The following is a 23567-nucleotide window of genomic DNA, read 5'->3' as shown; positions in this document are numbered from 1 at the left end:
GCCATTCCTTGGCTTTTAGACTTGTGTTTTCACACCTGTGACACTGTAGTATTTGTGCTCTGAGTCATACAATGACTGAGGTATGCTATCCTCGTGGGAGGCAAGAGACCATCAAAAGGTGCCAGGAGCAACTCTGTCCACATTATTAAGTCCACTCCCCCCTTCCAACAGCAGGCCACACAACTCAGAGTTATACAGTGTGCTGGGATTGTCTGAGACAAAGATTTCAGCTGTAGACTTTTACAGAAAACAACTTTTTTTGAACCAGGAAGTGATTCTGAAAGGTAGAAAGCAGAAGCAGGTCTCCTCAGTGTCAATGGGATTTGAGCATCCGACCCCTCTGTAGGTCCTTCCAATCTCATCCCGAATCACCTTGGTCTCCTTGTTACCACAGACCTACTCTGCTGCCAGAGAAAAGCTGTCTGCTGAGCACGTCACAGCCCTTGCCACATGCCCTTCAGACGGTTCAGATTCAATGCTTCATTGTGTCCGTCCATTGCTATTAGGTAACTGTTGTCAAGCTTCTACCTGAGCTTTATCTTAGTCTTGGCGATCTCATGGGTAGGGCTTGTTTTTCACATTACCTAGAATAACAAGTCCCAACCCTTGATTTGGGTCCCTAACAGTAATAAGGAATAACTAAAGTGTTTACCTCAGATTACATTAATCACATTAGGCCAATGCTGAGAGAGTGCTGAATACTTACACTTTGATTTATATTTTCCCCTGTGGTGTCGAGTGACATCAGATGATGCTTTCAATAAGCGCCAGGCATTTTCACCAGGCCAGCTCATGAAGCGGGGAGGGAAGCACACCCCGCATGACTGATGATTGGATTTGTTATTCCCATAAGCAAAGTCCAGGCTGGAGTTTACATGCCAATTCTTTGGAGGTGCTGAGCAACCACAACTCCCACTGAGCAGCCATTCAGCACTCCTCAGCATATGGCACACTAGAATTTGCATGAATAAACAGTATAAGGATCTCAGATTTTAACCTGATGAGTTGTATCAAAGTTGCAGGTATTCAGCATCTTTTAGCATTTGTTTCCTTAAGCAGAGCACTACCTAAATCTGTGTAAGGTTTTTGTGAAGGGTGTGGAGGGGAGGAAAAGAGTGAGTGGGATGGCTTTGTCATAAAGTTTTCATTTATTAGGGCCTAGCAGTTATCCTGTGTGTGCTGGGGAAAAATAGGCAGTCTAGGCCTTCTAGATACTTGAAACACAGTGAAGTCTACACGTTGTTTTCTGCTTTACCAACATTAATCTCCATAGCCTTTAGGTACAAAAACTGGGATCCATATTACCAAACTTGAGTCATCCAGGAACAAGATATCCACTCAAGCAAACCATATTAATTCCCTCTAATGCGAGTGATGAGAGAAAGGCACAACCAGAGGGTGATTTGTCCTATCCTAAAAGAAGTGTCTGCAGGGTGGATTGCCCTTTGGAGGTACCTGTTTCTTTCTACTGACTCTAGAGACACTCTTGGTGACCAGGTTAGACTAGATCTGGCTATTAAGTAATTACACAAGAAAGATTCCAGTCATATACTTCAGGATATCAGAAAACTGCTTGATAGGAATTGAGAACTTTGACTGCTCTATTACTTTTACAAGATCAGTAACTCCTAAATTTAGGAAGTGGGGAGGAAAGGTGAAGGGTCTTCATAGTCTTCTTTACTTTGGTGTTTGTTTTGGCAATTTTTTGCTTATTTTTGGTGACTTCTGATAAGATAGGATCTGGAGAAACCATTGTTATGATGTCCCTCTCAGAGGTTTTATCACACCAGCTTGCAAGGAGATGTGTGAAATAAAAGAAGTGAGGGCTGAAATGGTTGTTTCCTCCAGGGCTGTAGATCACCCGGCAGTATATTTTATCTGGATTGAGCATAACTAAACAATCACAATTTTCTGTAATTAATCAGAAAACAAAAATGGTTGCTAGTTTTATGTTGGCTGCAGGAGAATAGATTATGCCTTTGTTGGCAAAGCAAAAAAGGCCGCCTCACATTTTTTAAACAAATATGCTTCTACCTAGTGAGTTTGTATTAGCTGAATGCTTTGTGTCACCTGAGTATGTTATTTCTGACCTATTGCTGAATTCTCCAAAACTATATTTACCATCTTGTGGAGTCGTGGTCTCAGTTTTGACTGAATTAATGAGAAAGGTCTAGATTTACTGTGAAGTAAGTAAGTGAGAAAAGAATGCATATGGCTTATTAGAAGTCAGTATGCCCTAGGATAGGGGGTTATTTCTTACAACTATGCAGATGGATGGGATGATTGGTTACAAATAGCCTTCTTGTGCAGCTATATGAATATTTTCTGGAGCAACAATGCTAACCAAAGCAGGTCCTGCCCCTTGGCTCCCCATCCACCTCTTCCCATTTTGCCTCCACGGTTCACTGTCCATTTGCATTGCTGCAGCTGTTTGCAGGGCTGTGCTAAGAATGAGAATGTCACTGGAATGATGTCAATTTTTTGTTGTTTTCTGAGGTGAAGGAAGGTATTTTTAAACCTGGACTGTTTGAATGACTTGATTCCAACACAGCCCAACAAGCAGCTGCCTCAGCACAAATGAATGCCGTGTGAGTGGTGGCATCTGGGTAGGAATAAGAAGCAGAGCCATTTGGCAAGAAACTCCTAAATCACCTTTGCTGCCAGAGGAAAAAAATGGATCTACACCCTTAGGGGCATGTGAACTACCCAATGCCTTCACTGTCTCTTCTTGACCCAGCAGGAGAGCAAGAGTGTGAATTTTTTAGAAAATGTGGATCTTGGAGAGAGAAGCAGTGAAAAGCTTCTTGCTTCTACCATTTCTGTAGCCGCAGAAAATGAGTGAGAAATTAACGTTAATTCCCATATTTTAGCTGGCTTGTTTAGAAACAATCTCCAGTGTTGATAAGAACAGAAATAATTAAAAAATGCTAGCTGGTCTCAAAGCAATCACAGAATCTGTAGGCTATGTTTGTCTGCCTCAAATGTCAAGTGTTAACACTTCTGGTGCTCAACACTTCCAGGCAGTGGAAACAAAGGGAGCACAACAGGTTATTTTTAAATAGTTTAAACTTTAGTTCAAGCATTTTGTTTTCATATTTTTATTCAGTCTAGCTCCTTCAGCATAACACCTGGCAGCTGTCACATATAACACAACAATACTGTTTCAAGCTAAGACGCTGCTTATTTTGTATGGATCTTTTCTTTTTTATTAGCAGGAACCAACAGAATATTCTCCAGAATAATTGCTATGATTACCTGCCACAGAAATACATATGGTAGCAGAGAAAATAATATGCACAGACAAGCTCCATCAGTCACGGTACTAGATATGTCACTCTCTTAATAGTGGTCAGTAATGAATTTTAAAAGTCCATTGGGAGGAAATGCCTTTCTTCAATAGATTTTCATTATTTTAAATTAACATTATGCGGATAATGTCTAATGCAATGCCTCTTACATAATGACCTTAAAGAGGCCAAATATATTTCAGAGGTAAATAGCATGGCTAGCTTATTTTGGTATAGGATCCACACATCTCCCATAGGATATGGAGGTCCAGACACTTCAAACAGTGGTGGAAACAGTTTTAGGGAACGCTGTGAGACAGCAGCTTTCTTCTAACTGTTACTTGTCAAAAAGGAAATAAAATTCCCTTATTTATGTCACCTATCTTTTTCATGACTCAAACAAAAAAGCCAGAAATAACATACTTGTGTAATATTTCACCCATTGCTGCACCTCACTGGCATTACTTTTTGTGGAGAGTGATTAACTACAGATTGGCATAAAACCTGGTCCTGCCACTGTCCAGGAAAATGAGGGAAACCCAAGAGGAGAGTCTTACAAACACGTGAATGTTAAGGCTGCATGACCAGAACAGTCTTTCCTGGATCTATCCATACATCATGCTTTGTTCCTCTCAGAGTGAAGTTTTGAGGACCTCCTGATCAATCAGCCATCTATCATTTCTGCTCCCTTCCAGCCCTGCTGGAGAACTGTTTAGCAAAGGAAGGATCATCTTGAGAGGCTGTAGGAGTAAGTGGTATGCGCTGGTCACCAGTGCCAGAAACCTACTCACGGCTACCAGTTCTCCCCTCTTCTTCCTACTGCTGTTTCATGAGACAAGTAGATATTACTTCAGCTCAACAAGTTAAATGTGAAGTAAAGACCTTCCAAGAACGTCTCTGTGGCAGTAACCCATCTAATCCATGTGAGAGAAAATTTGCTATTAGCTTTCAGGGAGAAGTCGCAAACCTAGTAATGGTTTAACATCATGTCTGTCTCTGTCAGGTGGCCTTTCCTTTGAGTAATATGGATTGTTGTAAATTAAAGCTTTTTCTTCCTCTGCAAATGGTGTTTTTGTAAATCCAATGAATGAGACAGAGTGCCAGTTCAGACTGTGACTCACCCCGGAGCTCCATTCATGGGAGCAGATAAGGGGGCCAGCATAGCTGCAAGGTGTGTAGACACACACTGTGCTTTGGAGGTTGGAGCACTGCTCATATGGTGAATGACTGACTGACTTGGGCTGTTGTAAATATGCGGGGGGTGGTATATGTGAGCTATGGACACAGCACACCTTCTCTCAGAGACAAAACCACACTGATGGAGATGCAGGAAGACAAGCTGGAACATCAGCTAGAGCAACCAGTTGCCATTCTTTAAAGCCACCACACAACAGAAAAAGAAAGTCTTGGCCACAGTTAAAACATTTTTTCCCTCATCACCTGTTGCTGCTGCCCCTTTTCCTTTGTGTGCTTGTTTTGACATGTCTTCAGTTGCCTGTATCTCCTCCTTACTACCACGACAGCAAATGAAGCTGGTAGCCAAGAAATGACTCTACTCCAACAATACATTGCTCAGTGAGCAGCACCGTGACTTCGCAGACAGATGTCTGTTGTACCACATCTCACATTGTAATCTCTGCCTGCCTATTAGCAATGCTGCTGTCTTGCTTGCACAGTACTCGGCCAACCGATGTGCAAGATATTAAACCAAGCTCCCTTCTGCCCATCTCGCACTGTTCCCAGGTGAAGTCCAAGGAAGCTGTGATAAATGCTGCGCTTAAAGCCTTGGATTCAATCATAGTTATTGGTCAGGTTATTACAGAGTATAGAGCACAGATCACAGGCCACTGTCACCAGAGACAAACTTGGAACTGACCTGCATCTGGGCAGGCACCACTTCCATTTTTTTAAAAAAGGAATCTATTTATTTTATAAAATTAATTTATGAAATTATGCATAAATATAAAAGTGAATGTGTTTAAAAAAAATATCTGATGCCAGATGTTGAAAAGGCTCACCAGCACTGCTGGGGGAAACAACAGCTACCTTTCCTCAGTAAGGCATTTTGTAATAGAGCAAGGCATACAGCAAGTGTTTCACTGTGAAAAAAAGCCACTTCTTCTGTGTGCAGAAGTGCTGAACTAGGAGTGCTCTAAGAGACTGGGTCTGTATTTTGATCACCACCTTTGGTGGTTGAGATAGACTCAGGCAGGCTTTATAGGGTGCTTTCTAAATTAAAAAGAGCAATGCGAAACTCAGATTACTTATTCTCCAGGACTGTGAGATCCTTATTCTCTGCTCAGTCAAAGGCATGACACCTATGCTGGACATCTGTAGCATGGTTTGAACATTGCAGCACCTACCTATCTCCATTGGCCAGTGGCCTGGGATAACAAGTTTTCTGAATTAGTCACTGGCGTCTTAATGGCCTGAAGATGTCAGGTAAAGATGTCAAGAATATATATAATCTGAAAAGGGATCTAAGACTGAATCCACACTTTTTGATATGTCCCCCTCCTTTTTTTTTCCATTTCATTTTGGCTGTACGTGCAGCCCCCCCAGCCTTTATCTCCATTTCAGATATCACATAGGTGGGCACCGAATCCTGCAGGGTGCTGTGGTCCAGCCCCTTGCCTGCTCACAAGTCAGGAAAGCCTGGAAGTTACATGATACAATATTCAAACACAAGGACTCAGGCCCAGTTACTAATTACCGCCAGTGGTAGATAGGCTGGTATTTAAATATTGATCCATCTCTAATGGTTACAGGACTACAAGCACTGCTTTCCATAGACGAGCGTATGGCTACACTGAAAGCCTGAACTGTCTCAAGGCAGTAGGATGACAACTAACCAAATATTTCACAAACAGATGGCTTGTGTTGTTGTGACATAAATCTACCATAATGTGATGCAAAACAGCAACAGTTCATCCATGATTAAGAAATATTTTTTGTTTACACTCTCTTGTCTTTTCTGAATGCCTTAACAATGACCTGAATGAGCGATGCTTGGAGGAGGTCGAGTGGAGGTAGAATTCGGTATTTAAATGAGCTAGTTGCAGAAAGGCAATGTCTAGGTGAGCCTGGCTTTATATTAATTTGAACAGGAGAAATAATTTTGTCCATGCTGTCATTGTGGAGGTCCTTTTGCTAGTAATGGACTGAAAAAAATGAAATATACATAAATCAGATGGTATCTATGACTCACCAGACAAATCACAGAGCAGACTATTTGAGGTAAGACTTCAGGTAAAGTATTTGCCTCTCATATTAATTATGAGAAACTGTTGTCTGGAAGCTGGTCTTAATGCATTGCCCTCACGACTCATCACTGCTGCCTCTGAATCACCCAGATAGTTCTCAGAAGCAAGGGACAGAGAGGTGTTAAAAGAGGAACAATCAAGGCTTTCCAGATTTTCTCTGCATGTATTTGCTAAACTGAGGAAAAAAAAAAATCTCACCTGAAGCACAAAGTCAAGACGCAAAATGGAAATTTACAGGCAGAATCTGCCACCAACTGAACATCAGCCTGCGTGGCCTCAGACCCGGCCGCTATAACTGAGTCCCAACTCACTAAATCAAATTACAGAGAAGCAAAGGCAGAATTTTTTGACCATTAACTGAGTTTCTTGCATCTAGCATTTGTCCTGTATTTCAGCTACAGGCTGAACACTTTTTTTTTTTCCGAGTGAAATTTAGGAGATGTTTAGGAAGAAGCTTCAAACAGAATTTAATTTGGACTTGTACACTAGCTGATTCATGGGTCTCCTACAAAACTACACGGAGGATAGATGACCCATTTTTCATTCAGTCAAACCCTGCAGATTTTTTAATGGTGCAGAAATAAACCCATGCAGTTTTCTACCTACGAAAAAATACAGTACAAGTGTATCAAGACCTGGCTGGTAAATATCAAGTTGACTTCTGCTCTCCGCATTCCCAGATCCTTCATTAGCACTAAACACAGCTGTTGCAGGGAGCAGAGAGCTTTCGGAGCAGCAGCTGGCTTCCTGGGAGAGAGCTGCCTGGGCTGCGCCTGCTGCTGACACTAACAAACTTCTTGTCCTGCTCTGGGGGCAAACTGTGGGAAGGCTGTGTTGGGTGGGCCATAGGGGAGGGAGACCCTCACTTAGCATTGTTCCTCCAAGATCCAGCCTTGCAAGACTGCCTTCTCTCGAGCAAGTAATCCCGTCTTTTCAAGCAGTTGGCTTGAAGGGGAGACTTAGCTTCCTTACCTGAGCAGATTGGCAAGACTGAGTTTCCAATTTGGAGAAGAGAAAGGAAATTTTTATTTGTGTACCACTGCCATACATACATTAGTGTACCACGCTCATACAATCATTCCAGAGCAGTGCTGCTCTAAAATGTGGGACCGTACCTTTTATAGAGCAGTAGAAAAGCAGAGGTACATGGGCAATGAGCACAGCATGATCTCTCTCAGGCTTATTTTGGTTTTGAATGATCTTATTTTGTCCGTGTTGTCTGCATATTGACGTGACAACCAATTGGCTAAAACTTAGCTAAGCACTGACCTCTCTGACATGTGATTTAAAGCTGTCTCATGGAAAAATATTGGAAGGATCACCAGCTGAAATTGAAGTATTCAGCAGCAGGGCAAAGAGAACTACAGTACATGAATACAGAGAGGACTGTCCCTATGGTAATTCTGGCAGATGGCATAAGGTTGCTAGCAAGTAATAGAAAATTTTAAAACTAATGAAACAAGATTAACATAGGCCACTCCATTAGTATTTCTCCTCCCAAACAGCTCAGTCCTGATTATATTTTATATCCCTACAGAATTAAAGCACTGTACTTACTGGCAGCAAAGGGAAATTAGATCAGAATACTGTTTGTGGATGATTAACTTGCATTTCCTTTCCAACTAAGTATATGCGCTTGAGTCCTTCGGAGCCACAGACAACCACTTCTCTGACGGGGAGTTTGAGCAACAGAATATAGGGTCCAGTACTTCATCTTAGGTGAAATAAACTGGATAACCAGAGACCCAGGTGAATACAAGACTTTCATAAACTCTCACAAATTTATATGGTGTCACTGCATGAGAGATGTTGCCTACAAAAATCTGATTCAGGAAAAAAACTGAACAAACTTTTCCTTATGCATCCATTGCATCCATTGTATTTTAACCAGACTGAAATAATTTGAGCAGATATAAGGTATTTTGGGATCTGCCTACTTCCAGTGACAACACAAGTAAGTTTTGTTGTAAAATACCTGTGACTGCTGATTTTTGGGATTCCTCTATTAAAAAACAAGGGGTAGAGTGGTTCCGCATGTGAAGACATTTTTAAGGACTACACATTCCTGGAAAGTGGTTTTACTGTTCTTGATGTGCATGGCTTTCTCTAGCTATCAGGGGTCCGCACAAGGGAATTGAAGGGCAGAACTTAGGGCCAGCTTTTCACGTCTGATTGCTTAAAGCTGGGCAGCAAGAGGGGCTTACATACCTGGCTTGTTAGCTGTGGGAGTTGAGCATTTGCACTGTTAGAAGTGATAGATGTTCAGCACTCCTGCAAACTAATCTTACTACTACAGATGACTCAATGCACATTTAGAAGTCAGATTTCCAAGAGCCTGAAGGACCATATGCCCCTTCAGGTGTGCCAGTCTAACAGTTAGGTGCCATGAGCATTTACAAAACACACACATCATTCTTCATACGCCTAAAGCTCCACACCTATATGCCATTGGTAGCATCCTTCAGGTGTAAAGACCACAAAGCCACATGCCTGAGTCCTGGAATGCCAAACAGGTGAATGAGTTTCTGAAGTCTAATGCACAAAATACATATTCTTCTTCCTAGCTTATTTTTGGCCTGTCTTCTGAGAGTGAACACAAGAAGACAACTTAGGACTCGGTGAAGGCTTGCTTCACCTCCTTATGTAACCCATTACACAGACTGTCTCTAAGCTGTCTAAGTTTTTGGTTTGGACTCTAAGTTCTGTTTCTCCCATGCACTGGAAAGGGCTGCTTGTTAATGTCTATGTCACCCTCCACTAACACATTACTCCACATGGTGGCAAGGCAGCTCATTGAAGCTACTCCCGCTCCCTGTGTTTTAATCATTTGCTGCAAGTTGTCATCCGCAGAGGCTCAGATTCACTTCAAAAGACCCTCCCAACTTTAGACACCGAGCAGAGGCATCTGGGTTAAGAGCGATGTCACCTTACACTCAGCAGGCAGATGTGAAGAGGTGCCAAGAGTGAATGAGCAGCAGCTGGTGAACTGTCTCTCTTACTGGAGATGCCTCCTGCCCTCCGTCAGACACAGAAGCAGCCTGTGGTGACTATACTTCTGACTTAGACACTCCCTGAAGTGGGATGCATCCCTCTAGTGTGGAGTTTCCTATTTTGTTCATGCTGAATCATCTCCTGCCGTCCCTTCTTAGACCAAGCAATCTGTACACCTGTGGGCTGCACCTCCTGTTGCCGTATCCCTGCTGATACCCCTCCTGCACTCTGGAGGAAATTTCTTGATGCATCGATACAATTCCTTAGAGTGAAGTGGCCCTTAAATAAAGTAAATTTGGGGGATTAATAGGTGGAACTGACCTCTTTTTGCTGCTGAACACCAAGGAAATCCCTATCAGTGCATTCTATCAAAATAGCCTAAAAATAAATTATATGCTGCTTTTATGATGACAATTATGCAGATTTATATTATTATTATAAATTATTATTACAGTTATTTCAAGTAATTTTGGCTTTCAGTGGCTTACCACACAAAAAGAAACAAGGGCAGTGACCTCATATCTCACATGAAAGATAAAGACACATAAACTGTCTAAACAGCCACCTCACTACACATGGAGAAGAAAATAGTTTTTATGCAAATAGAGTCTGAGACCAAAATGCCTTTCTCCCTCACCTCCTTTCTGTTTCATGATTAAATAAATCATAAAGCTGTCACTAGAGACCACATAGAAGGAGGTCTCAAATGGTAGAAATGAGAGCTTTCTGCATTTGTCTATTTTTAATTTCAAAAGGTATTTGGAATTAAAAAAGGAAGAGAGGGATAAAAGAGCATAATGCTATTTGCATGCCTGATTTCCCAGGAGTACAAACAAGCTCTATGTCCTCTTGTAATAATACAACAAATTTTCAAAACCAAACACAAACAAATGAAAATTAAACTATTATCCATAAATTTAATTGAGATTCACATTGTCCGATGCTCTTCAAATCCAAATTACCACCAAATAGTGCATCTTTTTGCATAACTTAGACAGCTAAATCACAGGTGATAGCTTCTCCCCTCTCCCTTTTTTTATGGAGAGATATACTTTAGTCATAGTGCTGGCATTTTTGCACATAAAAGCTGAATAATAATTCATCTTTTTCATAGATGCACCATATCATGTTGTATAGTGTTTAGAGTGCAGTACAGAAAGTTAGCAGGGAAAACCAAGCATTTTTGTCTTGAAGAACAAACTGAAATTAAATTCTTCTGTCATTAGAGCAAATACCCAAAGGTAACTACAGTTGGTTTGTGTCAGAGGTCTTTGGTCTTCAGTAAATAAGATTAAATGCCCCTGTGGTAACACAGAATTCTCGGCAGATCAGCCATATCACTTTGGAAATTCAATATACACATATATTTTACCTAAGAGGGGTGTGAATTTGGAGCTGGAAGAACTAAATCACCAACAGTGTCTACCAAAAAGGAGCTACTCCAGAAGAGATGTTATGGAATAGTTAAGGTTTAATTTACAGTATTTGCATTCCAGACAACTTCACTGGGTAGTGAAGTTCTTAGTCCTTGATCTTGTAGATATTTTAGCTCTTAATTAGTGTGACCTAAGGAAAAAAAGCCTTTGCCTACAGAAAAACCTTTTTTAAGCAAGGATATTTAAAAGCACATACAGAGCCTTGGGTGTCTAAAGGGTTGGGATCCCTCCAGCCGCATTTCAGGGCCATGTTTGGTACTCCATGCTCACTGGGAATGTGGCAGAGATGGCTTTGGATGCCTTTGGTGGGAAAAGGACCTGAAAAGGAGTCTCCAACATGTGGGGTGTGCTGTGTGGGCTGGGGTGTGAGGGGACTCTCTCCACTCTCAACATGGGGACCTCCAGGGAGCAGGGCTTGAGCCATCTCCCCAGGGAGCACCAGTGATTTCCTCACAGTGGGAATCTCAACAGCAGGATTATTCGGTGGATTTTTTTTCTTCTTGATATTTACCCCTCTGATGACAACCATTACTCTCCAGATCTTCCTCCCCCATTTGTTGGACTGAACAAGCTCGGGGCTCTTCATGTCTCCTGTCAACCCACAGGTTCTCCATCCTGCTGGTCACCTGAACAGCAACTAAAATATAAGCCCATCTATCTGAGGGAGTAAATGTCTCTTTTCATTTTGAAACAGGGAGATGCAATGTTTAACCATGCAGGAGTAAGCTGAAGGGCGGCGTTTCAAAGGTGCGAGGAAGAAATGTTTTAGGCAGCTTGTATTGTGAACTAGCATGATGTTTTTGCATGGGAAGAAAGGGAAAAAATCCTTTAAAACCATGTAGGAACATCACCAGAGACACTATTTTAACTGTTAGTTAATGGTAAAACAAAATATTTCCTACCCATGAAAGTACAAATCATGTATTGAATCAGATTCCAAAGATGATGTAGTATGACAAGAAATGCCAAAAGTGATATGCAGAATGCTAACTCCTGTGAGAAAATAAGAAGAGTGCTTCACCAATATTGTCATGACATGAACTAGTCATTATCACCACGTTCAGTGAAAAAGCTCTGTTTCCACAGCACTTTTCCATGAGATCCTTTAATTGGAGGGAGTAAAAACAGTGGTGTGAGGAACATCGGCCGAGGTTTTAAAAAAATAAACAAATATGGCATTTCAGAGTGGGTTGTGTAAAAATTACATGCAGGAAAAAAACCAAAGTTGAACTTCACATACTTAAAAATGATCACTGCCACACGACAGAGGCCATTTTGCTCATCACATAGCCACATTTCAGCTCAGATCTGCAAATCTGACCATGGCATCATCTCGCGGCATCACCCTTCCTAGCTTGGTCACTCTGCTTTTTCTGTTCTTCAGCACACTCTGCGCCTTTCTGCTTCCCAAGCTTTCCTATTCCTTCCTCTGTCTCCAGCCCAGGGGCAACCCCATCCTCAGCTGTGTCCCCTGCTCCTTCCTCCCCCCATCCCCAGAACCACATGCTACTGTTCTAAACATCCTCCTCCCAAAATGTCAGCGTCACTCATGATCTGGGAAAATATCGAAACTCAGCACCCCCAAATTCACATGCCAACAGGAATTGACATCTTTCCCACATGCCTGTTTTTATTCCCAATACCTGATGATGAAGAGAGCTGGGTACCAGGTTGCTGCTTTGGTGTGACTGAAAACCACTGCCACTGTTTTTTCAGACAGTTGGCCACATCAAACCTTAATTTTGCTCCTTTGCTTGCTGCTGGTAAATTAGGACACAGGGAAGCAGACCACAGTCCGGCAAGCTCCCAGGGAATTTACCCAGTAAGGATTTTACCTCCCTATGGTGAGGTTTGGCTGCCCAGTCATTAGTGGAACCAATACAAAAAAACAGCAGCAATTAATTTCACTGTGAATTTACCTGCTTTTGCCAGCTCATTTGGAATATACTTAAGAAGACAAGGTCATAGCAGATTTGGTAATTTTAAAATACTCTTTTTTTTTTATTCCACTCAAATATTCTCAAATCAAACCCTGACTTGAAATTTGGGGGTCAAATGTTGCTTTTGTTAAGACTGAAGTCATCGAGAATCCTTCCACCACCAAATTCAAGTGTCACTGGCTAAAGCCTCCAGCTTTTATCATATCTGTATGAACTCCTTCTCCTAACTTTTTGCCTGCCATGTGATGGTTTATCATGGTACGGCTGCTTATGTATGTTAGACGGTCGACTCCCAACTTTAAAGGAAACTGTATGAAATACTGCCTACTTGGGCTTTTTCACACACACACACATATTCTCTCGTTGCACACATACAGGTAATTGCTTTTTTTTAAAACATATGGCTTAAGCCTATAAATCAGGATGGTTTAATTTAGAGAGTGCTGCTCATGGGCTGGTAGCCAGGCACTAGAGCAGGAGCTGGTGTAGTATGCAAATCCTTCACACACAGCTCCCTCAGCTCTGTTCCTTGGACCTTTGACCCATGTGGAGTTCGTACACTATGCAGAAGAAGGAATATTCAAATTCAGGTTATACCAACTCTAATATTGTAATCTTAAGGCAAACCCCCTCCCGTACCCACACATCAGTCTCTGTTATCCCATCATGCTGCTGGTAGTCTAACCCAGAACTGGAATATATTATCTTCATGCTCTCCTTTAATCAAGTCCCAAGAATCCTTGGAGGAAACTCTCTGCAACAGATCTGAACCCAGGAAATCACACTGCTTACTGAGAGGCAATCAAACACACAAGAAGGCTCCGGGTATTTGCATAGCTTCGTGTTCACGTGGGGAAGCCGTACACTCCAGGTGCAGCCACAGAGCTGCAGAAGGCAAAGCCAAGCCATAGCTCCTCAATCAGTGGTGGTGGGATGACATGTGATGTACACAGGCTTTCAACAGGTGATGAGAATAATGTCATGCACAGGATTTGTCTGCTACTAATGCATGCAAATATCTGATGCACAGAGACATTGCCAGCCTCTCCAACAGCTCCTGAGTGTGTGCATGAGCAACTTGGATAACAGCTCACACAAGCGAGGTGCACTGGCCGTTAAGCACAAGCAGCCATAGGCATGCTACTCTGAAGCTGAAAATTCAGCCTGTCACATATTGAAACCATCTGTAAATCCAGTGGATTTGCTGAAATGACAACTTATGCCGTTTCCATATTTCTGAAATTATTCGTATTCTTTAGCATGCAGAGGAAAATTAAGTCACATTTTCCTTAACAATTGCCGTTCCCGCCTTGCTGCGTGTCACAGCCCTCTGGAGTGACTTCGGTAGCACTGACCTTGGACGTCGCTGCAGTGGTATTACTTTCCTTACCACTCCCCGGTGCACTCTCCTCGATCGCTGCCACTGCTGGGGCTTCTGCCTTCTTTGCACTTGTTTCCAGAGAAACAGGAGGCCCTACTTTCCCCAACCCACTCACCGGGGTTGAGCTCGGACTGCTTGATTGCCGAGACTGAGCCTTATACCAGCTAGGGTAAAACAAGGGATCGATGGTTTCTGCTGTGGCCGGCACTTGAGTGTCAGACTCTGGGGTCTGTTGAGAACCACTTGGTGTCACAACATCATCCTTAATCAGGACAGATAAAGAGAAGAACAAGCAGAGTGCACCACGTTACCTTCCTGCCATAGCCACATTGCTCTGCATGCCATGTTTCTTATAGCTCACTGCAAGGAGTAGATTTGTCCTAATATATGGTCTGAAAGAATTACAATCAAAATGCGAAGCCAAAGCAACTATCATTCGAATAGCACAGATATGGGGAAGAAAATAAGTTACTCAAAAAATAGAATAGGAGAGATACGCAAAAATATACTCAAATACATATACTTTGATACTCAAAAAATAGAATAGAATTATCTGGGAAGGGGATGCTGACTGAGATGGGAGTGAGCAAGCGGTTCCTTAATTCAGATAAAGACCCAATTCAATCCTAAAAATATAAGAAATTCTGCATAAGACCCTCGTGAACCGGTACCACCCATGAACGACAGGTGTAGGTACCTTCGAATGGCTTGTTGCATTTTGGGTTAAGAACAACAGGTTTGCCAACGAGTCTGTTGATATGAGCAGTCAGAATAAGGGGAATACAAAGACATTGGCAAGAAACATTTTCCCGCCAGCCTTGCTGTCAATGCTATAAGCACAGTTGCTCTGCCAGGAAGAGGACGAGCTGGCTGAACTGCACCTCTACCTGCATCAAGCTCTCGGGGCTCACCCACACAGCACCTGCTATCACCACAGCATTTCTGCTCTGCCTTTCTTACACCAGAAGGCAAAAGCTGAAATACAGGGATCCCACACACCGCAACACCCACATGCCATGTCTGACTCCATGTCTGAGCATCTCCTAATGGCATTTTACAACTGCTACAGCAGCATGCCGTACCTTTCCCATTTTAGCCTTAGAAGTGAGGGACTTCATGTTAGTGGGCAGAATTGCTTATGCCTAGTTCTTGTTTGCATAAAAACCTACATCAGTTAGGCGACATAAGTTTAGTTAAGTCAGTGCAAATCCTCAAAAGACAAACTTTGGTTATATTAATAAAGCTTGGTTTAAGAGCATCTTCACAAAACTGGTGCAAACTCACATATCTTTCTAAATCAAAGCAAGAATGAATCTATAGTCTTTATTTTATTTTTTTTTATGTTGGGAGCTTGCTACAATCAAAGATTCTTTATGTGCTCTCTTGTTTTCACACTGGCCTCCTCCAATATCTTCACAGCAGCCTTTACCCGCTCAGCAACTTCACTGGGTAAATTGCATAAGAGGAGAATTTGCTAAATTAATTGAATGTGAGGCCAGCTAAAGTAGCACATAAAGTATATTTTTTTATGTAAGTCTTTTAGAATATGTGGCAATTATTGTCTCATTCTAATCACATTCCTTAAGAAAAAGTGCTGGCCTAAATTATTCAAAACCTGAATCTTTTTGCTGCTAGGTCGCAAGGAGCAGTTTCCTCTCCTGTTTGGTGTATGACATCCCTGTTTCCACCTAGACGATATCCCTAGGATGACCAGGGCAGAAGGCAGCAAACAGCATTCACAGAAAATAGATTAGAAGTATGATCTAAAAATTGGTGGTGGAAAGCTCACTAAATCCAGAGGGAACGACAAATTCTCTTAGTATAAATATTTTAACAACCATTTCATTTATAATAGTTAGTCTGAGTTAAATCACAGCAAGCAGAACATCCATTGTAATGCGTTTAACTCCCAAACAGAATCTCTTATTTGTCTTATGTATCCCATATATATCTCAGTTTATCTAGCAGCGTAATTTTTTGCCTATCGAGCAATATATATGCAGGTCGAGAGCACAGTGTACAGTTGCGTATATGTGTACAAGGACAATAAACAATTTTGCTCTCCAGAGCATGGACTCCCTTAGCCACGCTCCTGACGTACAGTGCCTACAGGCCACAGGGGAGTGTTTTCTTGCTCTGCTGGGGTGCAGCCAGAATAGCTGGCAGGGCAGTGGGACATCGGGGGCACTCACCTGACCAGCCGGGGCAGCGGGCAGTGGCTCTGGAGTGGGTTCAGCTGGGGGCTCTCCCGCTGCGCTTTGTGATTCAGGGTCCTGCTGAGGTGGCTGTGATGCTCTCTCAGCCCCTTCCTCCTCCACCTCTTCCTCCTCCTCCCCTCCTGATGACTCCGTGTGGACTTCATCCAAATCTTCACCATCCACTGTCTCCTCCTCTTCCTCTTCTCCCTCCTCCTCTGATAGGACATGCATAAAAGGACAGGGCTGAGCACCACGTGAAGATGGCTGCAGTCTTTATGTAATTAAAAAGCCATTTACAATTGCACGGCAAAGCTACTGATAATCTGCTGCCTGGCAGCGGACACAGGCTGGGGAGAGGGCATTGGTAAAGAGCCTGCTCCCAACAGCCTGGACTGGGCACTGCTATGGAGCTGCCAGCAGGCGCTTCGCAGCAGGGAGGACACAGAACACACATGCTTGTTAAAATCTTAAACTGGCCCTTTCCATGGGAAGGAGGACAGAAAGTCCCGCCAATGCAGTCATCCTCATGAGTGACGTGCAGCACGGCCCTGCACTTTTAGGGGAGACAGCACCTGGTCTGGCACAATCTGCCAGGAAAACAGTCCCTCTTGCAATTTTAGGTATATGTTTTTTTTAAACACCATTGAAGCCATCATAATAAATCTTTACCAGGCCAGTGCTTTGCAATACATGACTGGAGGTTTGGGATACCAACCTCCCTAAAACCAGACCGTCAAACTTGGTCAAACTGTTGCTTTTGCATCATCTGACACATCCTGTTGTCAGCATTTGTGGCTTGGCTCGTTTCCAGAGGGAGCCCTCCAACAATGCATTTTCCTTTGCATAATCACACTATTCATCCTCACAAATGTCAGATGTTGTTCAGAGCCATCCTAGCACTTCAGAGAAATAAATTTAGATGGGTGCATTAACCCAAGCTCCGAACTGGCTGCACATTTTGCACAGGTTATGGTTCTGCCTGAGTATGTAGAAGGAATGTAGATCTGCAAAGTACGTAATGCCCTCGTAACAGAGAAATGTTTCTGCAGGCAAATACACTCCTATAAGCAGAGTGCCGAATCTCTGGTTCCGCATCCCCTGGGTGCAGAGAACACCTCACTGACTGTAGTAGCAGTTTCAGATGTAGGACTGAGCTCCCGATTGCTAAAACCCTTGCTAATGCCTTGTCCCCAAGAGGTGGGTGTCACATTCCCCATCAGATGGGGGGGGGTGCCCAGAGCAGGAGGTCACGGTCTTGGCAGATGCGCGTGTGTGGCAGGGATGTGGCAGCTGGGGCTGATCACAGGGACGAACTGGGCATGAGGCTGTGACTAGGGATTGTCCCTGCCAGGACAAATCCCTGAAAGTTCACAGCCCTGCAAGATGGCACCTGCTCCTCTGCTGCTGACTGGTGCCACAGCTGCTGTCCTGCTACATGAACCCCTGGGCCAAGTACAAGTACGGCTAGTCCACGGATCCCAACCGACAGACCAAGATCTGCACAGCAGGCATGCAGGGTCCCTCGCAGGGAGCAGCCACGCACTCTGAAGTTAGTATAAGTCGTGGCAGGGGAGTAAGCAACGGGTGGCATCTGCATGAGACTTAACTGGGCTGAGAAAGGTAAATGTAAATGTACCAGCAGAATCCAGTGCTAGCAACAAAATTGGAGATATCCAGATGACTATTACTGCTGCCTTTTAATAGGAGACATCTGCTTATTTGAAACATTTATCTCCATTAACTTCTTGTGGCTTACTCTGCAAGGTAAAGCACAGGTGAGCCTAGATTTCAGGCTACTTTGGTAAATGTAGAATTACAACTTTGCATTATAGACATATTAAGCATGTTTAGTCATGATGTCATGACAACTGACATGACACAAGATGTCAAATGCATGAAAGATGATGACAGTTTTTGCTTCCCTCTATATTTCTGTGATCTTGAATTTCGATTATATTTTTTATTATTATAAAAAAGAGTTTTAAAAAAGTATCTTTCATAAGCACATTGTTTAGTAATAAACATTCTATTTCTTTAATGACTTTCTAGAGCAGACAGGCCATACAATAAAGACATCTTTTAGGGAAAAAAAGGACTTTACAGAATGAGATAAAAGCTTAATTTTGTGGTCCCTTCTCATGAGGAGTCAGTAAAGATCATGGGCTTAGGAAAGTATTGAGGCCACATAAAAGCTAATATTAATGGTTTCAACAGGTTATGTGATTTTTTTGACTGTGATGGATTTTTGCTTTTGCTTATAATTGATACAAAATGGTCTAGTTACACTTTGGGATGGAGAGAAATATCTGATTCAAGTTCTGAGTATTTTCCTACTCAGTATCATCATGTAAATCACACACAGCTGCAATTTAAGAAAGTAACTTAGGTAAAATAAATGACATACCTCTGTCAAAATCAATTTCTCGTATTATCTTTTCTTCTCTACTGAGGTTCACTGTGAATTGGTTCATATTTTCATACCCATCCTCTATTTTTTCCATTTGAAAACCTTTAGATGCTTCAGTAATTCTAAAACAGAGAGATTCGTTATTGGCATTTGGATTTGCAAATAAATCTGTAATTTGTAATTCATTATAAAGATCAAGAGTCTCAAGTTTAAATACTTACTTTTGTAGCAATGTTTTGGCATTCTGTGAAAACAAAAAGGAAATAACTGACTTCTTAACTGGTTCCATTTTTTCAGAGATTTTATGCATTGAGATCTAATTCTTACACTGGCTGCTTCTAAACACACTATGGATCTCATAAATGACAGCCATGAGATCTATGAATGAGATCAAATCTGGATGGCAATTAGTATACAGCTGAGTAAACCTTTCAGTTAATTGAAGACTTTTAAATTAAAATCTGAATATGATGGGAAATACATAAAATTTCTACAAAAATTAAATGGAAATATTTTTGCTCTTTTGTTTTGTGTATTTGTGGTGAAAAGCAATTGTTCTGTTACCACCTTTAGTCACAGTAACTATATCTTTGACTATCCATAAGGGCATACTTCTGGAGCCACAAAATTTTATTTGTCTGGAACAAATACTGTACTTTTCAAAGGCAATTCTTTAATGAAAATAAGGTGTTGGTTTTTGTGTTTTGGTTTTTTTTTTTGGTTTTGTTTTTTTTAGAAAACACCTTTCCAGCCTTTAATATAGAGAAATTGTAAACTCGCAGGAGAGAAATTCTACACCAATGAATTCAGTGAACAGGCTGCTAATGGTTTCTTAATCAGCTCTCCTAAGTTTATAGTAAGAAAATGGAAGAAAAAAAAAGATGAATTAAAGGCATAAAAATGTGACTTAGAACATAAATATTTAATTCTTGGAAAATTAATCACTCTGTCAATAGGCAAATGAAACCTATAACTCACAGAAGTTCCTATACACATATATTATAGTGGTGGGACAATAAAGATATGTTGGAAAATGTTAAAATTCCTGTTTCTTCTTTGGGGACCCGAAATTCATACACAGGATAGTATATTTCGGTGCAAATAACAAATACTTACGTTCTTGGTTTGGATACTATTCACAAGAAGACTAGTCATTTGTCTGTGCTGATGAAAGTGTTTAAAAAATGAATTTGTATAAATGTTCACTCAAAGATGACCAAACTCTGAATGTGCCTAAAATTAAGAAATGCTTAAATAGTATTTCAATAAACCCATCATTTTTTTTTCTATCTCTATTTATAGACTTTATACCTGCAAAAACACGGCCATTTCTGGCTCTTCCATGAACTGGATTCCTGATTCAACAAGCTTTGACACAGCTTCCAAATGATCCGCATACTTCTTCATCAGGGAGCGGACGTGTTCCAGTTTCTCCTCTTGGGTTCTAGTGATTATTTGTGTCATCTCATTTTTTCTTTCTTCCAGTACAGAATAGAGATAATCAAATTTTTCACACAGCTGCTCTTTCTGTCGTCTGCAGCATTCCTGTGAATCAGTTGGTTTATGTTTAACATGTTATGTTCTTAAAAGAGTTTCTATTTTTACAGTTACTTGGAAGCATTTTCATCAAAGAAATTCCTCTTTCTGAACAGTGCAAAGGATTCTGAATGACCCCAGAGACTTTTAGAATTTTCAAAGTCCAAGCTATTGGAACAAAAGTTTTAAAACTGTTCTCAAACTCTGAGTTTCAAGCCTCTGAAAGCCCCTAAACAGATTATTGTATAACTTGTCAGTCTGCTAAAAAAATTGTGAAAGGTATTTATGATGTCTGTAGTGAGACGTCAAAGTCTGCAGAAAAGGTAAAGAACCCCACCATATTAGCAGCTGTGTTCATTTGCATGAACAGAATGTTTTTTAAAGAAGCGATCATCTCAAATCAGCTCTGGAGAATTTTCATTTTCTACCAGAGAACCTGGAACTATCCTGGCTGGGCATGATTTTCACATACGCCCTCTCAGACTTTATTTTGACAATAGGTGTCCATTATGTTCCATTTACTGTGCACTGAATGAGGTAGAGGTACCACAAAGAAAATGGTGTGTGACAAAAACACAAAGACAAGAACGAGGAATCTGATTCCAACCCTACCTTCAGGCAGTGTTTTTCACATCATTTTTTGAGACACTTTTATTGTCCTTCCAACCAGACAACATAGCATATTTCACTGAGTAAGGAGGATGGGTTTGATGACTGCTTCATTGAGCGCTCTCTAACAAGAACACGCTGCACTTGCAAGGGAGGATTTATGGGGAGGAAATTGGAGACAGGTTATCTATAATGTCTGAGGTCTACCAAACAGAAGTACTTGAGTCATCTGTGTGCCCCAGGGCTTAACCTTATTGTGGTTATATCTGGTTGGGGATGGTGGCGGTTATTTAAATCTCTTTGCTAGGAACTGAGGCTGAATCAATTCCTCATCTTTGTCCCTTAAGGCATAATACTGAGATCCTGGCAGCACAGGATTATTAACAGTCCCACAGTACTTCTGGAAGTGGTAAGACTGATTATTCATAGCACTTGGCTAGAGAGAATCCCACTTTTTTCTTGACTTTCAGCCAGAGCTCTTTCCTATGAGTGGTGACAGTCTGCTCTGTATCGTTCAAAGGAGAAAGCCTTTCAAAGATGGACGTGTGGCCAAAAATCACTGTCTACATTGAGGGGAGGGGAGAGAATAGACTGAGGGGAGGGGAGTGAATACAGATCTTGTTGCATTGACCCAGGTATCCACCTCTGCTTCCCAGTAAGGAAGACTAGGCTAAACAGGCACTTCTAATTTAAAACTCCTTGCATGGGGGCAAGCTTGGCCTGCCCTTCTGGAGGTCCTTGCCACTTCCCAGAAATTCCTGATTAGTGAATTCTAGGGTGCGGATAAGGAGGCTTTTGAACCAAGTGAGTCATGGTTCCTGGGTGTCATTCTATTGTTCAGGCCTCAAATAATCTTCCTCTTGTCTTTCCCTCCTCTCTTAACTTCCTCCCAGTGTTTCCTTCACTTCTGCTTGCTCCAGGCTCCTCTTCGGTTTAGTCTACAATGACCTACTCTGAAACGTCATTCAGATCACTTGTAAAACAACCTTAATTTCAAGACAGGTGTGTGCTGCCTTTGCCATTTGGCACAGGACAAGTGTTAGGGGAAGAAGAGCAAGAGAGTGATAGCAGGTTGCCCTGAGAGAGCCTTCCCTATCTCTAAGCTCTAATATATAATATTTCCTGCCAGCAGATGCGACAGAGTTTGAACCTCAAGAGTGACAGTGCAGAATGGTTTCCGAACTGCAAATGCTGAAATATTTCTGAAATATTCTCTTTCTGTATACAATGTTCTCTGCCTGATGGAATTACTCTAATCAGATTCTGAGTAATGAAGAAGGTTAACAAATACATGACTTTCCAATCTGAAAAGTTCTCAGCCTTTTTGTTCTTTAAAGCACAGTTACAGCAAAAAGAAAGGGTCCTTGCCGCTGAGCATGAGTTGCACTGCTTGTTCTGAAGTATCTGTATTGACTGGACTACGCTATTAGCATTTGAAAGAAACACTGTAATTTTTCCGTCATTGTTTGACTCATATTGTTTACAGGGCTAAACAGTACTTAATTATTTATTATTGTTTTCCAGTATTTAGCTGGAATTTAGCACTTTATATTCCCTTTTTTTTATTTTCAGTATAATATGTGAATTTGGTCTACCTTTCAATCAGTTAAAAACTATACAAGTATTAATCAATTTTTTTGTTTGTTTTTCTGGCTTTTAGGGTTGGATAGGAGCAATAGCTAAATATAGAACTGTAGGCTATTGCTTACTACAGCTAAAAGGAAAATGATCATGTATTTTCTGCTAAAGCCGGTATTTATTGTTCCCTACAAAGTGTTACGCAGAGAGAGGAGACGTTCCTTGGATTATAAGTGTTACTTCCATGTGTGCACATTTCTCAGCTCTAGCTGTAGCTTTTCATCTTCAAGGACAAACTGATGTCAATTCAGACAAAGCTCTTACGTGGTGGGAAATGTGATTTGCTTGAAATGTAACATGGAAGTGCCAAGGTAAGCTCTAAGATCTATTTTCTGCAATCTTTGACTTTAAAGGTGAAAAGGCTGTTAAAACATCTGAAGGTAAAATGGCTGCACTTTCTTTGGGCTTTGAGTTTAAAGGTTAGACTTTAAACTGAGTGGATGACTCTGAGGAAGCTAGTTTCAGAAACTGTTGTATTTATTAAGGTATTTTTAGCACAGTGTTTTCTCCATACTTCAGACTAGATGTTTGAAGTTTTGTCTCTGGTTCAGCCAGTTCAACTTAAATGAGTATAAGCTTTTGCTTTTGTATCATTCAAATTTCTGCAGTTAACCTACTTGAAAGGCTTGTTTCTGTCTGCAAAGTCCTGATAGCAGTTAATTTCATCCTTGCGACATGAAGGCTTCCTGACTACAAAGTTCTGACTGCTGCTAACATGCTCTCTCATTTACTTGGGCTAATGGTTTGATGTTCTTTGAACCAAATTTGGACATTTTCTGTTCTTCCTTGCTCTGAGGAAATAGGAGCCTTGGGCAATTGTGTACATAGATTGTGGAATCAACTTTTCTTACCAATTAAAATCTGTACATCTTGGATTAACT

The 23567-nt window shown here is 41.5% G+C and overlaps 1 protein-coding gene across 5 annotated transcripts in view; it reads right to left on the bottom strand.

Moving 5' to 3' along the window:
- TRIM55 (tripartite motif containing 55) overlaps positions 1-23567 on the bottom strand; it is a 38592-nt gene that overhangs the window by 3186 nt on the left and 11839 nt on the right. The window contains exons 5-10 of one of the 5 annotated variants that reach the window (XM_069779448.1): positions 20215-20448; positions 19125-19147; positions 18901-19025; positions 16491-16711; positions 14273-14560; positions 11880-11970 (exon numbers count right to left, since the gene is read on the bottom strand). In XM_069779448.1, the coding sequence (XP_069635549.1) occupies positions 11880-11970; positions 14273-14560; positions 16491-16711; positions 18901-19025; positions 19125-19147; positions 20215-20448 (982 nt within the window). The remainder of the gene's footprint in view (positions 1-11879; positions 11971-14272; positions 14561-16490; positions 16712-18900; positions 19026-19124; positions 19148-20214; positions 20449-23567) is intronic. The other 4 variants (XM_069779451.1, XM_009920640.2, XM_069779449.1 and 1 more) reach the window with 4 other exon arrangements.

This window comes from Haliaeetus albicilla, chromosome 3, assembly GCF_947461875.1.
Source record: "Haliaeetus albicilla chromosome 3, bHalAlb1.1, whole genome shotgun sequence".
Taxonomy (NCBI): Eukaryota; Metazoa; Chordata; class Aves; order Accipitriformes; family Accipitridae; genus Haliaeetus; species Haliaeetus albicilla.
Note: the sequence above shows the minus strand (reverse complement) of the source record. Positions and strands in the feature narration are given on the sequence as shown.